General features: G+C 38.9%; 1 protein-coding gene across 4 annotated transcripts in view; it reads right to left on the reverse strand.

Annotated features, from left to right (window-relative positions):
- Nucleotides 1–9386: 9386 nt before the first annotated feature.
- LOC116254384 (probable CoA ligase CCL12) overlaps nucleotides 9387–17795 on the reverse strand; it is a 67497-nt gene continuing 59088 nt past the window's right edge. For all 4 annotated transcript variants that reach the window (XM_050075702.1, XM_050075703.1, XM_050075701.1 and 1 more), the window contains 8 exons: nucleotides 11663–11736; nucleotides 11363–11583; nucleotides 11187–11281; nucleotides 10861–11077; nucleotides 10636–10761; nucleotides 10188–10286; nucleotides 9883–10089; nucleotides 9387–9753 (listed from right to left, as the gene is read on the reverse strand). In XM_050075702.1, the coding sequence (XP_049931659.1) occupies nucleotides 9640–9753; nucleotides 9883–10089; nucleotides 10188–10286; nucleotides 10636–10761; nucleotides 10861–11077; nucleotides 11187–11281; nucleotides 11363–11583; nucleotides 11663–11736 (1153 nt within the window). In that variant the 3' untranslated portion in view covers nucleotides 9387–9639. The remainder of the gene's footprint in view (nucleotides 9754–9882; nucleotides 10090–10187; nucleotides 10287–10635; nucleotides 10762–10860; nucleotides 11078–11186; nucleotides 11282–11362; nucleotides 11584–11662; nucleotides 11737–17795) is intronic.

The following is a 17795-nucleotide window of genomic DNA, read 5'->3' on the forward strand; positions in this document are numbered from 1 at the left end:
TGTGGAGACTTTCAGGAGCATTCATGACTCTAATGAGATGCCACTAGCATTTGGCCCAAAGATTCCATGCCCTTCTCTAGAAGACGACCTACAACTATTCTTCTGATTCAACCCTTATAAGAAAAGAGCCTCTATTGATTATGGTGAATCTTGCTGAGATTCTGGGATTCTCCTTGCTTACACCCACTCTAGCTCTTGAACGATAACTCTATATTCGTCTGCCCCTTGACTAAGAACCCCAATATATACGCCATCACAGATCACTTGAAAGGGTTTGTCATTTTGACATAATCCTCAAGAGAAATTGTGATTCGAAGTCTAAAATTCATGGTCTCCAACAACATGAGTTTTTCATCATCTATCTACCCCAATGGATCTCTATCACCTCTGACCATCACTGCCCAGGTCTTTCATAGAGGGTCTTCCTCCTTGACCTCGCCTCCTACTGTGGCAGAATGCATTGCAATGGAGGCCCAGCTCCATGCAACTTCAAACACTCTGAAACCTTGCTGAAACATGAAGAGAGAACATGTCTCATGCAGACTTCAGGCTACAAAAATACAACTTGATCTTCAAAGTGCAACTTGATCTTAAAACTTGTAACTTTAGCTTAATCTCCTTGTCTCCAACCTTTTGCCTCACAAAATACTGGTTCTATTTCAATGTGCTTAATATGACATAAATAGGATTGAAGGACATTTGCAGCACTTTCATTATCACATTACCTCTTCTATTATTTTTGTTCATCTGGCTAAATTTGACTTCAACAATGACCACAGTCATGGATCTATTTTGTGGGATAGTACTTCATCTGGTAATAACTTTTTGCTTTCTATTATTTCAAGTTACCAAAATGTGACCAAATATAAACATAGAAACTTGAGACAAATTTTCCTTCATCTAGGTCTCCTGCCTAAAGTACTTGGATTATCAATAGCTTTTCCTTTCTTCTATTTCAAAATGTCAAAATTACCTAATATAAACACAATAACTAGAGACAAATCTTCCTTCATCTAAGTCATTAGCCAATATGCAAGCTGTCATAACATGGCCCATTTATATAAAAGATCATGCATGGGTATTCTATTAGATAAATGAGCATCTTTTAACTGCGTTCATACACCGTGTTTGTGGTTTGTGATAAACTAATATACTTTATTGACAAAGTAGAGTAATATCAAGGTGGGTAAATGTAAGATGTTGTAGCATTCCAACCAAATTGCAGTATCTCAAGGAGTGCTCATAGTGACCAACAATTTGTACACTCCACTTTTCATGAAGAAAACTTCATACTTGATTTGCTCGAAATATCTATTGTATATTGTGTTGCGCAAGAGTCATGTTGTAGTTTGCCTATTAATTCAACCCCATGGAAACATCAGGCATTGCCAAGATAATTCATTTTAAATATTTGGCTCAAAAGTTGTTTTACTTTTCATATGATCAATCATATTATATCTGTGTATGTGCGTGTAACAAGGTAACTCAATCTTGCCTCTTATATATATATATATATATATATATATATATATATATTGAATGGTGACTCTAATTATCTAGAATCATGCAGTTCACTCATGAGAGCCATCTGATCTATCATGATAGACATTAAGAAAAAAACGAGAAGAAAAAGGTGAGGGCATATATATTTTTCTCATTGTTTTTTTCTCTGAATTATCCATCATAATAGATTAGATGACTCTCATGAGTGAGTTGGGTGACTCTAAATAGCAAGAGTCACCACACACACTCTCTCTCCCCCCCTCTCTCTATATATATGTTGTCATCTGGTTTGTGTTTTGTATTGTACACTCATTTGAACCCAACAACATTTCCGATGGTATTAGATAATCTCCCAAGTTTCACACATTTATTTTCATCATTCATCATCTAGGCTGATCTTTTCATCCAATGCAACTAATAATAATTGGAAATGTACAAAAAAGAAAGTAGTTGACCATTTGTCAATCATCTAGCAGTTGTATGATAGAATAGCAATCAATCTCATTAATCAAGGTAGAGGATGCTACCTTTTCCTGTTGCTTATAAACAATATTCTTATATATACCTAGTTGCAATGATGATTTTGTCTCGCTTGGCTTGAATGTATCAATTAATCCATTGGATTCTTCTTCACACAATATGAAGGACATCTAATTTTGGTGTCTGAAAAATACTACGAACAACATTTACTTTGGTGTCTAAAATAATTCTAAACTCAAGCATGGCAGCAAACTTCAACTCTCGAGTTATGTGTGAATATTCAATTTCAATCAAAGTTGAGCTCATCAAAGACAATTGAAATTTGGATGTGCCGACCATCGATTTTAACATTTGTAGCCTTTGTAATCATATGTGTATGGTGTGCCTAACAAAATTGCATTTCAAGGCTGTCTTGAAACTTGTGCTTTTAGGAATTGTTAGTATGGACATAATAAACACACCCAAACACATAAATCATAACAGTTAGAATGAACACTGACTTATTTTCTGAATGCTCATGGGAAGCCTTTTTATAACCGACAAATGGGTAGGTTACCATATTCACGAAACTTTTTAAATGTGCTCATGTTTTCTTTCTGCACAGTTGGGTGTGTGTGTGTCTATGTGGGAAAGTTATCTTTCTTTCACTTCCATTATGCTGGTAAAAAAAAGAATAGTTACTGGAAGAAAATTCACCTCTCCCAACGGATTGGAAGCATTAATGTGTTAGAAAAGTGATTCTTGATGAAGGAATGACTTTTTTTTAAACAAGAAAAAGGAAGATTCATTTTCATAAAAAAATATCTGAGACGAGCTATTAACAAGAGATAGTACTTAGTGCCAAAACTAAAGGTAACTAGGGCAGATTCCCCCATATCTGATCTCAGCCTCTCCTTAGGAACAAGAAACTAGAAACAATCTTCTCAATAAAATGAGCTACACAATAATCCAACTGACCAAGCCACAAATCTAATTTCTTACATTCAAGAACACTAAAAACTCGTTCAGAAAAGGCTATAGGTGACACTAATAAAGGCTTTAAACTGAGACAAGCAGGTAAAACATGAATAGGAGAACATTCTTGGAAAACACATGCAGCTTTGCCTTTTCCTTTCAAAAATGTTTCTTTCTCCCATGCCAAGATTCTTGACACCAACAAAAAGGGGATTAAAATCGACTCGAGTATGAATTTACAAACAAGATTAGAATATTTAGGAGAATGAAGAACATTGGAAAGCTAATACAATCCCATTATAAGGAGCTAGATAGTGGGAACAATGTCCACTGTATATGCTATTTTCTAACAAAATATGAAATAGCATCCAAGAGCTGATTTGCTTCTTTAGTGACATGAGTCGCTATCTCCAAATCCACATACCATGTTTCCTGTTCATTCTGTTTCCCATTAGTCACAAATTTTTCTTCGGTTTCCTCCTCCTGAAACTTTTTGTTATATATTATGGAGATTACAACAACAATTTGACTTCACATGCGAGAAGCTCATGTTCCCTCTAACTGTGCGATCCTTGCCCTCTTCCCCAATATCTATAGCCTTCTTTATCTTGCAGATAGGCAAGCCTTGTAACAAGAATATCCTGGATATTTTGTATCTTCAAAATCCATTTAATGCAATCTCATGCCGTAAAAATTTTTCATGTGAGTCCTCAAACTTAAGAAGCTTTAGCAAACAACAAAGTCGTGAGGGCATAATAGACTCCAATATGCTCAAAATTTGTTGCACTGCATGTGAGGACATAATTGTAAGATTTTGATGTATATCACCAAACCACCAGATGAAGTCTTAAGGAGGTGCGAGAAGATGAAAACAGGAACAGGCTGCTCGAGAAAAGAGAGAGAGAGAAGAAAGAGGGCTATAGGTTGGGCGCCTGCCCCTTGTCATTACTATATACTAATTTGCGTTACAAGTAAATACATAAAACAACAATAAAAATTACAAGTATGCCACCACCCATTATGTGTGGCGTGTGGTGAAGATGGGTTGGGTCTAAGATGACCTGAAACCATATCTTAACAGCCTTCGTCAAGTTGTACATGAGGTTTGATCATGCACCAATTGTTCTTCAATTCCCAGAAGTGACGCCCTATAAGATCCTTGGTAAATAGATCAGTCACTTGTTGAGACATGGATATATAAGTAGAAACAAATTCATTCTCCTCAACCTTCTGGCGAATGAAGTGTTAATCAATCTCTATATGCTTAGTGCGATTATGTAAAATAGGATTAAAAGCAATCATGATCACACTTTGATTATCACAAAATAGAGATGATTGAGGAATGGGAAGGAAATTTTCTCCAAGAAGATGATGCAACCGTGAAGCTTCAGGTGTGCCGGCAACTATTGCCTTATATTCTGCCTCAATGCTCAATCTGGCAACTGCATGTTGTTCCCGGTTACTCTAGCAAATAAGATTGGAATTAAGGAAGATACAATAACCTGAAACTGATCATCTATCATCTGGATCACCTGCCCAATCTGCATCAGTATAGGTGAAAATGGTATGTATATTCAAATCAGTTGACTGTCTTGTGTAGACAAGTCCATCCCCAAGAGTAGCCTTAAGATAATGTATTTTCCTTTTGTGGGTGCATGCATAAACTGCGATACTTGATTCACTACATATACTTTGTCTAGGCATATAAAAGTGAGATATTGCAAAATACCAACTATACTCCTAGAAACTAGGATTTGAGTCACTCCCATCAGAGACATTCAATTTTGTGTTGAGAACACTAGGAGTATTTATGGGCTTGTAATTTGTCATACCTGCTCTATCCAAAATATCAAGAGTATATTTGTGATGCGTAAACGGTAACATGTCACCCAAAAAATACCGTAGCTCACCGAGATCCTTCATCTTGAATAGTTGCTTCAATACTTCCTTAACATGAGATATATGACACGAAGAATTTCTAGTAAAAACTATGTCATCAACATATATGAGTAGTGAAGTTGTAATTTCACTTGAATGATATATGAATAAGGAATGGTCAAGTGAACTTCTGAGAAAACCAGCCTGCTGTATATGAAGATAAAATCTATCGAACCATGAGCAAGATGCTTACTTAAGCCCATACAACAATTTTTGTAATTTACATACCCATTGAGTTGGATAATTGGTATCATAACCTGGAGGTTATTCTATGTATACTTCTTCCTTTAAAAAACTATGAAGAAAATAATTTTTAACATCTAACTGATCCTTCAAGTGTAGATAGTGGCAGTCGATTAATGACATGAACATCAGTATGAAAGGCTTCTCAGTTCATAAATTCATGGGCACATTTGTGCCATGTAGCATACTTAGTGCACATTCAACTATGTGTCTATGCTTTCTTTTAGCAACTCCATTTTGTTGTGTTGTGTGTGGACAGGAAATCTGTCTAGTGATCACATGATTTAGTAAATACTCAATAAATTCATTTGAGATGAACTCACCTCTACCATCACATTGGAAATTGCACAATATTACTGTTAAGATTGTAAGACTTGGATTGGGTCAACCCAGACCCAACCCACCTTCTCCACATGCCCACACATAATGGGCGGTGGCATACTTGTAAATGATTATTGTTTTGTATATTTACTTGTAACACAAATTAGGTTATATTAATGATAAGGGACGGATACCACGGCTGCTGCCCTCTTTCCTCTCTCTCTCTCTCTCTCTTGCAGTCCTCTTTTCTTCTTCTTCTCCTCTTGCATCTACTAAAGACTCCATCCGGTGGTATGGTATTATACATCAAATTTTACATGATATCAAAGCAGATTTTGCCACTTAGATTGTCCAATGAGAATCTTTGATTTCTGCCCTAATTCCTATTTTTATGTCCTAATCCTAAAATCTTTTATTTCTGCCTTAATTTCTGTTTCTCTCCCTAATCCTAAAATCCATATTTTCTACCCTAATTTATGCATCTGCCCTAATCCATGACATCTATTCTAATATCAAAATTTTCTATTTTATTTCTGTATTTTTTATTGTTGTCGTCTGCCCAATCTCTGACATCTATACTTAAATTCCAAAATCTGTCATTTGCCCAAATACGTGTTGTCTGCCCTAATTCAAGACTACCTGCTTTGAGTTTCCATTCCTATTCGTATAGCTTCAAAATTTAGCTAGGGACCATCACAACCGCATTTCCACCATCTTGTTGTCCAGCTTCCTCTCTCAACTCATCTCACAAAGCTAAACCACACCAACTATTTGACTTGGAAACATCAAATAACCCTTTCATCAAGAGTCACTATCTCTATGGACATCTCAATGGCATCACACCTTCGCCACCCGAATGCGTCATGCAAGAGGTGAAGAATGTTGCAGGACAAGTTCAAGAAACCATTGCAGAAATCAATCCTGAATATGAAACGTGGATGACTCATGATCAATCTCTTGTTGCATATATCACCTCCATACTATCAGAAGAAGTTCTAGCGGGTGTTGATCATGATCTTTCAGCACTTGAATTGTGGAATGTGCTCTCTACCATGTATTCTCAAGTATCAGAAGTGAGATTTCTACAACTCAAGAGGCAATTTCAGGATATCAAGCGAGAAACATATTCAGTTTTGAAATACATGCATGAAATAAAAAATGTCAGTGACCAACTTGCAATCATAGAGCACCCAGTCAGTGACAATGACAAGGTATGACAAGCTTTAAGTGGATTGGGGTCATAATTTTATGTTTTCTGCACTGGTTTAGAGGTATTACATATTCTTTCCTCTTTTGAAGATTTGAAAGAAAAATTGTTTTAGCATGAAGCGAGTATGTACAACAACAAGAATTATTTCCTTATGGCAGTCATAATGTGTTGGTCACTTGGACCCATGCTTTGCAAGGAAATTGTTTAAGAGTTTGGAACTCACAGGCAGAGATGGAGAGAGGTATTCTTCCTATACCAAACACAAATGCACAGGCAAATGTACTACGAAGGATACCTACTTGTTTTTATTACAATAAGAGAGGTCATGTAAAGTCAGAATGTTGGCATAATCCTCATAATAAGGGGACATAGGTTGGGCATGATAATAAAGTAGCAAGGTCAGTTATATCAAACACGATTACAACATCAAACATTCCTCATAATATGCAGCAGATTTTAATGACAGCTTTGTCCAGAGTCAATCTTAAGTAAAATGAGGAAGGACAATGGTATGTGAATTTTGGTGCCGCAGCTCATGTGACTGATGACTCAAGTAAGCTTTCTAGGGCTCTCCCTTATTTAGCTAAAGGTTCAGTTGTCATATAAGATGACTTCCACTACAAAATATCACATATTATAAATGCACAATATCCATGTGTTTGCATCCCAAAAAATTTGGTATTTGGAGTGCTCAAGAAAAATGAGGTTTTGTTTTGAAATAGGGAAGAAATGAACTCGCCAGTCGGTACGAGGATCGACCGTTTCCGATGCCTTTACTGAGGGTAATCAATCCAAGGGCTATGTCTATTACTGATGCATTTCATTTTGGCTTAAACATCTTTTCATTTTATATGCGGTATAGAAAATATTAAAAGTTTGATGTTTCAAAATTTTGAAAAGACTCTTGAAGAGTTGCTTGAAAATGTGAAATGTTTTGAGGAAAAAGTAGAATTAGTAAATATCATTTGAAAAGCTTGTGAAATCATTTTGAAATCACTTTAGTGTTCTCTTAAGACTTTAAGTAGGTTTGAGATTTTGCTCTAATTCGGTTACTACCTAGTTAGAGCTCCATCCCATCTTGCTTAAGTTCTTTTGCTTAAGTTCTTTTGAAGAGGTACTTGTGATCATAAGTGAAATAAAGTGGGTGAGAATGCATAAATGCATTTATCCTATATGATTGGAAGAATGTAAAACATTCCTACCACAACATTCATCTAAAGTCATTCCTACCACAACATACATCTAATATTTTGTTGTTATAATTATTGTATATAAGAGGAAAAGTTTTTGAAAAAGGATAGGAATTGTAGACCATCAAGCATGATTCCAATATTGGGTTATTACTTGGTTTGTGGTCTTAATGAAGTTGGTAAATAGAAAGCTCGTGAGAGGAGAATGTTAAAAGAATTTGGTTCCGTAGGGCACACTGGTGTTTGCATTACTGCATCAACCACTTCGTAGCCCTTGAAGCTTCTGGAATCAGCAAGTTCACTTGGCGTGGAGCCAAAACCAAGTGGATCCGATGATGAATATCCATAGACAAAGTGAGATTTGAAGATGAGAAGAGGCAGCGGCAGAGGACGAAGATGAGAAGAGGAAGACGAGGGAAGCCCGACGTGAAGAGCCCTAACGGGCAAAAAAAATAATTCCGAAAATATTTTTCCACCTCTTGCGGTGGAAACACATTTCCAGAAAAATCTTTTCTATTCCAGCCTCAACGGCTTAAAAAAACTTTCGCGTTTGATAAATCGAAAAAATTTTGAAATTTTTTTCCTGAGCTACAGTAAATTTCCAACCCATCAAAGAGGCCCTTAATCTCAAAATTAAGAAAGATATTCCTCGTTCCTGATGAATATAGTAGAATATCCTCCTTTGTCATCTTGTGTTTGAGGTGATGTGAATACAGAAACTAGTATAAATCCATTCAGGTGAGTAAATAGCCCCTACCTCCTTAGGAAAAGAATTATCTACCTCTAAGTCAAGAAGAGAAAGCTTTGATGGTAGGCCAAAATGTGAAAAGCAGGAATCCTTAGGAATAAGAACAGACTAATAGAATCAACGGGAATTCAGAAAAGCACAAACCTGCCTTCGTTAGGGCAGATAGAATAAAGGGCATAAGACAATTTATAGAACAGAATATCTGAGACCAGGACAAAAAAAGTTCAGAAACAAGATAATAATTAGACACCAAAAAACAGTTATACACAGAAATTTAGATCTGATGCAGAAAATAGTTGAAAATGAATCCACACATGTAGGAAAACAGGTGGCAGGCACAGGAAATCAGTACTTCAAACAGTGAAAAAGATAGTGAGACAGATCATGTGTTCAGATAAGACAGATCATCGCAGATTATAAAACAGAAGTATCACCTCAGAAAAATTAGATGCGGGCATCCAAGAAAGAGGAAATAATAGGGGCGATTGGAGACAAGTTAAATCAGAGATTCTGAGAAGACAGATCATGTGTTCAGATAAGACACAGATCATCGCAGATTTTAAAACAGAAGTATCACCTCAGAAAAATTAGATGCGGGCATCCAAGAAAGAGGAAATAAGAGGGGAGATTAGAGACAAGTTAAATCAGAGATTCTGAGAAGAAAGTTGGACAAACAGAGATTGTGGAACCAAACCACTCTTCCTTTTTCCCTTTTATCTTTTGTGGGTTGCGGAGAGACCATGTAAGTTTTGGTAGATATTAAGCAAGAAGTGAGAAAAAAAACACTACAACGAAAGTCTGGCAGCATTGAACGGCTGGTTCATCGACCCATTATAATAATGTCTTGCAATCATTAGGGTACAATAATACCCTATTGGCCTATTCCTTATAAGGAACTGATAATAAAACCAACAATACAAATTGGGATTCAATCAGCTTGGATTTCCGACCAAACTTGTAAGTAATATATTTTCAAACTTAAACATATCACATTATTTAAGCTATCAATCGAAAGCAGCTACATGCTTCAAGAGCACCAAATAGTGGTAATTTCACAGTTTACTTCTTGCATAGTGCTCCTGTCTCATTTGATCACGCAGAACTCTCCTCAGTATCTTGTTTGAAGCAGTTCGAGGGAATTCCTCGATGACCTTAACAAAGCTAACCTGCAAAGAAAGTTGTCAAATATATGGAGATTCTTGTGAGTGCATGTTTTCTTGACTGTAGTTTGGGTAATCAAATAAGTTGATCAGGTGCAGTTGAAAGGAAATCCTTGAAAACAAACAAAATGTAACCTTGAATAAAGGGTTGAGATTTTTCTGGATGGCTCTCGAAAAAATTGCCTTCAGTTGATCTGGATCTGGCACTGATCCTTCTTTTGGTACAACCACTACAGCAAGATGTTCCGGTCCACCACTGAAATGCTTAATGCTAACAGCGGCTGTTTCAAGCACACTGTCATCAGATGAGTTACAAGCACGCTCAATCTCAACTGCACTAACCTGAATCACCATGGTTAGACTTGAGACCTTTGATTTCTGATTCACTTCTTCTGTCCAAGCAACTAGAAAGAAAACTAATGCAAGTAGGAGAAAGGTACCTTGATGCCACCCAGATTCATCGTATCATCAGCTCTCCCCTGGACAACATAATAGCATCCAACTGTTCTCTGAACTATATCCCCATGCCGCCTTAGACGCTTTGCATTTGAAATCGAAACATGTAAGCACAATGAGTTTGAAAACGGACCAGACAGTATACTCACGTATTCAGGCTTTGTCAAAGATGAGGCACAAATACAGGCCCTTGTTTTTGAACATTTATGTGAACTACTTTTGATGTCTGTAGAATGAAAAACTTAATGCTGAAAAGTTACCTCACATGACCAGCAATCAAATGGAAGGAAGTTGGGCAACATAAACCAATTCTATCTTTACTAATCTGAGGATATCTATTTTAGCTTCAACTTCAGTTCTGGTTGCGTAGGGTGTGGAGGAATGTATGGGGGAAGAACAGATGAGCAGAAGAAACAAGAAAAAACATCATACCATCCCTTTGTATGTTGGCATGCCATCAAAGTAAACCTTGTCATGATCAGCATTAATCAGCCTATCACTCGCACCCATGTAGACAGGAAACAGACCCACTTCACCAACACAAGGTTGATCATCTGGCTGCCAGGATTACACAGTGAATCCTCCTTTTTAAATTTTGCATCACAAAAAAGTGATCATGACAGCTCCAAACAAGAAAGGCCTCAAAAAGAATCTTACATATGGATTTCCATTATCATCAAGGATAACAAAGCCTGTAGACATTGATGGCGTGCTAAATGCCCCTAATGCCTGTGGTTGCAAAACACTTCCCTGTACATAAGAAGATGCAAGTTCTGTACCACCACAACATTCAATAATTGGTCTGAAATATGCTTGCGAAGAAAGCCACAAATCATCATCAATGTTTGAAGATTCACCAGTAGAACCAAATACCCTGAAATTTATGGAGATGTAAGCAAACATGCAAGTGTCTAGAATCATCTTGAACAACATCAAAATGCTATCTTGAACAACATCAAAATGCTACAGCTCAGGTAAAATACTTGATGCTACTCCACTCAAATCCAGTCATGCACTTAGAACTTTTCCAAGATTTCACTAAACTTGGGACTGTACCCAGCATAGTAACACCTGCATCCTGTTAATAATTGTGACTTATCTTCATGAAGATAGGGATTTGTCAAAAAAAAAATCGAAATGCAAGAATTATATATTTTACCTGCACAAATTTTCCAAATCCATGACCAAGTGGAGATCCATTATAAAGTGCAAGTGTTGCCCCAGACAAGAAACATGAAAACAACATGATTGGCCCCATTACCCAGCCCAAATTTGTGGGCCAGCAAGCAATATCTCCAACTTTAGTATCGATATGTGCCCATGAATCTGCAGCACATCGAATAGGAGACAGCTGTGTCCATGGAATGGCTTTAGGCTCACCTGCATAATATCAGAGACATAACCTATTACACAAATGAAACAGATATAGAGACTGATATGCATGATGAATAAAAGTCACCTGTAGTTCCCGAAGAGAAAAGTATGTTAACTGTTGCATTGATTGGCATATGAACTGGAGAATATTGATCAGGCCTGTTGGCATCATGAAACATGTTACGACCAGAGAGAGAGAACGTTCAAAAATTGTCATTAACGTAACCCTAATCTCAAAGATAAAAGAGATTAGGGCTGGCAGTAACCAGAATTACAATGTCAGTCCAACTAAAATAAGATAACAGTAAAAGACACATTTCAACTTCCTAATATTCAGAATAACTCAAACCGACAGTCAAATATATTTAACACTCCCTCTCAAGCTAGAGCATAGATATCAACCATGCTCAACTTGTTATATCCTCTCAAGAAATCTCCTATGGGAAGAGCCTTGGTAAAAATATCAGTTGTCTGATCTTTAGAAGAAACATGAATAGTACTAATAACTCCTTCTTGTACCAAGTTCCGAATATAATGACAATCCACTTCAATGTGTTTCATCCTCATGAAAAACAGGGTTGTTTGCAATATAGGTTGCTGCCCTGTTATCACAATACACCTTTGTAGAAACACGAACCACAAGGAGAGAGCAGAGAAAGCACACACAATATACGTGGAAAACCACGGGAAAGCTCTGACCTAGGGGCAAACCGCAACCCTAGGAGAGAGAAAATTATATTCACTTAACTCAACAATTACATGTAAGTGAAGAATATATAGGAGGGAGAGAAAGAGTGCCGCCTAGGGTACCGAGCCCACCTCGGTATCCGTGCCTCCATAGGACCGGGTCTAGATATGGACCCGGTTCCCCATTACAATATATTCTAACACTCCCCCTCAAGCTTGGCATACATGTCAAACATGCCAAGCTTGCTAACATTTTTCTCAAATTGAGATGTACATAAAGATTTAGTTAAGACATCCGCAACTTGATCTTCAGACTTCATATAGGGCAGAATCAACTCCTTTGAATCTATGCGTTCCCGTATGAAGTGGCGATCGATCTCCACATGTTTGGTCCTGTCGTGCATGACCGGATTATTTGCCAAGTTAATAGCAGACTTGTTGTCACCATACAACCTCATCTTCTCTTCCATTTTAACCCCAATATCTGCTAAAAGAATTTTGAGCCATAACATCTCTGTAACCCCCATAGCAACCGCCCTATATTCAGCCTTAGCACTGGACCTGGAACAAACTTCTTGTCGTTTACTTCTCCAGACCACAAGGTTACCTCCAAGAAAGATGCAGTATCCTGTGGTAGACCTCCTAGTATCTGTGCATCCTGCCCAGTCGGCATCAGAGTATCCTTCAATGCTTAGTCGATCTTGTCGAGTGTAGAGCAGTCCTTTCCCTGGGTCATTCTTTAAGTATCCCAATACTCTTTCAGCACTTTTCCAATGACGATCAGTAGGGGCATGCATAAACTGACTTAACACACCCACAGCATACGTAATATCTGGGCGAGTAAGAGTGAGATAAATAAGTTTACCAACCAGCCGCTGATACCTCCCTTTTCCTTCCTCATCCAAGATAGTCCCAGATTTGATACTTATCCTTGTGCTAGACTCCATTGGGGTAAGAAAGGGCCTGCATCCCAGTTTACCTGTCTCTTTCAGAAGATCCAAAGTGTATTTTCTTTGGCTCATAACAAGCCCAGTCTCAGCGATCTCAATTCCCAAGAAATACCTTAGTTTACCCAGATCTTTGAGATCGAATTCTGCAGCTAACGTTTCTTTCATCTTCCTTTTTTCCCTTTCGTCGTCACCTGTGACAATCATATCATCAACATATACAAGTAGAAGGCTCACCAAACCATTTCTCTGCTTGATGAAGAGGGTGTGATCACCATTTCCCTGTTTATACCCATTAGTCTTCATAACAACCCTTAGTCTTTCAAACCAAGCTCTAGGAGACTGCTTGAGACCATACAAAGCTTTCTTGAGATAGCAACACTTCCCGTTCCGAGCATATCCAGGCGGCATGCTCATATAGACTTCTTCCTCAAGGTGACCATTCAAGAAGGTGTTCTTGACATCCAGTTGGTCCATGCTCCACTTCTTTTGCACTGCAAGAGCTAAGATGACCCTTACGGTCTTCAGTTTCGCCACAGGAGCAAACGTCTCAAGATAGTCAATCCCATATTTCTGGCTAAACCCTTTAGCAACAAGACGAGCTTTATAGCGTTCTACAGTGCCATCAGGTTTGTACTTCACAATAAACACCCACTTGGAACCAACTAAGTGAGTTCCCTTGGGGATATCAACAACCTCCCACGTTTTGTTCTTTTCCAAGGCGTCCATCTCCTCTGTCATAGCCTGTAGCCATTTAGGATCCTTCCTGGCATCTTCCACTGACCTGGGAATAACAGCCATAGATAAAGAGGTAACAAAGCACTTGTAGTCTTTACTGAGTTTTGCATATGAAACAAATCTCTGAATAGGATGAGAAGTACATGACCTGGTGCCCTTGCGCAGGGCTATGGGAAGTTCTTCATTCATTGGACTTGGATCATCCGGGGAGGTCACAAGATTGGGAAGATTGGGATTGGTAACATCAACGTCTTCCATCACATCCTTCTTCTTTCTGCTGTAAACCTAACCAAATAGGTGACCTCGAGACTGTTCTGTTAAGTCTGTACGTATAAGTGTAAGGGGATCGGGTCTGTTCAGACCCGATCCACTTCGTTTTTATGTCTTCACGTCTAAGTGGTGGCACCTCTTGTAATTACTTCATGTTTTATTCCTCTTTTTGTTGTAACCTAATTAGGTTTATGTTTTAATAATAAAGATCAAGCATCGTGTGGCTGCATTGGCCGCCGGTTCTCTTACCTTCATTGCCTTCTTCTATTCTCTATTCTCCATCCTCCTTATTTTCAGACGGAGAGACGTGATTCGGTGATGTATTAGTGAAGATTCTAACATGGTATCAGAGCCAGGTTACATCGTCCTCCGGTGAGTGATTTCTTCTTGGAGTATTCTGTCCTAAATCTTATTTTCTACCGTGGTTATCCTCAAACTCTGTTTCTGCCCTTAATCCCACGATTTGCCCTAATTTCTGTTGCCCTAAATTCTGTTTTTTCGCCCTAAGCCACACGGTTTGCCCTCATTTGCCCTAATTTGCCCTAATTTCTGTCGTGACCTCTAAAATTCTGCCCAAATCGTCTGTTCTAATCCACTTTTTCAATCATGGACCAGCCGGCTCCCTCTCTTCTATCCTCTAGTTTTCTCTCACAACTCATCTCTCAAAAACTGAACCATAGTAATTATTTGACTTGGAAACGCCAAATTGTCCCATTTATTAAGAGCCATAGACTGTATGGGCACATCGATGGGACTACTCCAGCACCTCCAAAGTATGTTAACCGTGAAATAAAGAAGACAGTCGTGGGAGATAAAGGTGCTGGGGCCTCGGCTGGAAGTGAAATCAGTTTTGAATATGAAACTCTTCCTGAGAGCAATCCCGAATATGAAGTTTGGCTGGCTCACGACCAGTCTCTTGTTGCTTATATCACTTCTACCTTGTCAGAGGAGGTATTGGGAGGTATTGATGATGATTTAACTGCCCTAGAGTTGTGGTCTACCCTTGCTACATGTAGAAATACGAAAAGAAGAAGACGAAGAGAAACAATGATCACGATGTAACGTGGAAAACCCTCAACACGAGAGAGAAAAAACCACGAATGAGGAGGAATTGGTGCCCACTAGCAGCCAGACTCTCTCTCTCTTAATATTATCATTAACACTTAAGGATTAGGGTTACATGACTTAAGTAGAGCCCAAAACGGGCTACAAGGCAGGTCGGGTATGGATCCGGACCCGAAACACACAATCTATCAACACTCCCCCTCAAGTTGGGCATACATATCAAACATGCTCAACTTGGATACATTCCTCTCAAATGAAGCTAAAGGAAGAGCTTTCGTCAGAACATCAGCAGTTTGGTCTTCAGACTTCATTTAAGGTAAGATCAACTCTTTCGCATCAATCCTTTCCCGAATGAAGTGACGATCAATTTCAACATGTTTTGTTCTGTCGTGAAGAACAAGGTTGTTGGCTAAGTTGATTGCAGACTTGTTATCACAGTACATCTTCATAGGTCCTTCAATCTCTATTCCAATGTCAGTCAACAATATCTTCAACCATAATAACTCTGACACTCCCATAGCAACTGCCCTATATTCTGCCTCTGCACTGGATCTAGAGCAAAAATCCTGTCTCTTGCTCCTCCATACAACAAGGTTTCCTCCCAAGTAGACACAGTACCCTGTAGTGGATCGTCTGGTATCACCACAACCTGCCCAATCCGCATCAGAATAGCCCTCGATTTCCACAGTCTCTTGTTTCACATACAGGAGTCCCTTACCAGGATTTTTCTTCAGGTAGCATAGCACTCTGTCCACAGCCTTCAGATGTGCATCGGTTGGCGCATGCATGAATTGGCTCAAAACATTCACCGCAAAGGTGATATCAGGTCTCGTGAGGGTAAGATAAATTAGCTTCCCAACCAAACGTTGATATCTTCCCTTGTCTTCTTCACAGAGAGGCTCTCCATCTCTAAGACTCAACTTGTGCCCAGTGTCAAAAGGGGTAGGAGTAGGTCTACATCCCAATTTACCAGTTTCTTCCAGCAGATCTAATGTATATTTCCTTTGGTTTAGTACAAGGCCAGTACTAGACCTAGCAACCTCCATACCAAGAAAATACCTTAGCTTGCCAAGATCTTTGAGGTCGAATTCTGTAGCCAGTAACCCTTTTAGCTTGATAATCTCCTCCTCATCATCTCCAGTAACAATCATGTCATCTACGTAGACGAGCAGGAGAGTAACCCTGCTCTCCTTCTTCTTCACAAACAGAGTATGATCTCCATTTCCTTGTTTGTATCCATGACGTATCATCACTCTTCTCAGTCGTTCAAACCACGCTCTGGGCGATTGCTTAAGGCCATACAAGGCCTTTTTCAGCTTACAACACTTTTCTGGTTCTTCATATCCTGGAGGCATATGCATATATACTTCTTCTTCGAGGTCACCATTGAGGAATGCATTCTTAACATCCAGTTGATACATCTTCCACTCCTTCATCACAGCTAGGGATATAACCACCCTCACAGTCTTCATTTTCGCAACAGGAGCAAAGGTTTCCAAGTAATCAATTCCATATTTCTGGCTAAACCCCTTGGCCACAAGTCGAGCTTTATATCTTTCAACACTCCCATCTGGTTTGTACTTGATGGTATACACCCATTTGGATCCAACTAGGTGAGCGACTTCAGGAATCTTCACCACTTCCCATGTCAAGTTTCTTCTTAGGGCATCTATTTCTTCTTTCATTGCATCAGCCCACTTGGAGTCACTTTGAGCTTCAGCGACAGTCCTGGGAATCACAGCCAAAGAGAGAGTAGAAACAAAGCACTTGTAATCTTTCCCAAGTCTGGAATAAGAAACAAAATTACCAATGGGGTGTTGAGTACATGACCTGACACCCTTTCTCAGGACAATGGGAAGATCGTCATTCTTCTTTTCAACCTCATCATGAGTCTCCACGGTCTCCTTGGTAGGACTTGGTTCATCCAGGGAAGGAGTGGCATTGGGATTGGAAGTAGATCTAGCATCACAAGTCATCACCTCTGTCCGAGTACCTCGTCTAGAGTAGAACTGTCCAAACAACTGAGGGCCTTCCTTCTCAATGCTATTGTCACCCCTTTCCTCCTTCTCAGGCACATCAACAGTATTAAGTGATTCTGCTTTCTTGTAGTCCAAAAAATCTATAAACTGAAGTTCCTGTCTCTGAGAATACTCTTCCCTGCCCACAGACTGCTCCCCCTGAAGAGGATTCGCACCAAAGTAAGAGGCATGTTCCAAGAAGGTAACATCCCTCGTAACATAAGCTCGACCAGTAATAGGATCAATACATTTGTATCTTTTTTGAGTAGGGGAGTATCCAACAAAGACACCTTTGATAGACCTAGGATCAAGTTTCTTGACATTTGGACTGTGATCATGGATAAAACATACACAACCAAAAACACGAGGAGGAAGAAGAAATGGTGGACGACTGCTAGGAAGCAACGAGTGGGGAGTCCTACCATTCAAAACACGACTGGGCATGCGGTTAATAAGATAGGCACTAATAAGAACTGCATCACCCCAATAGTGT

Source organism: Nymphaea colorata, chromosome 1 (genome assembly GCF_008831285.2).
Source record: "Nymphaea colorata isolate Beijing-Zhang1983 chromosome 1, ASM883128v2, whole genome shotgun sequence".
Taxonomy (NCBI): domain Eukaryota; kingdom Viridiplantae; phylum Streptophyta; class Magnoliopsida; order Nymphaeales; family Nymphaeaceae; genus Nymphaea; species Nymphaea colorata.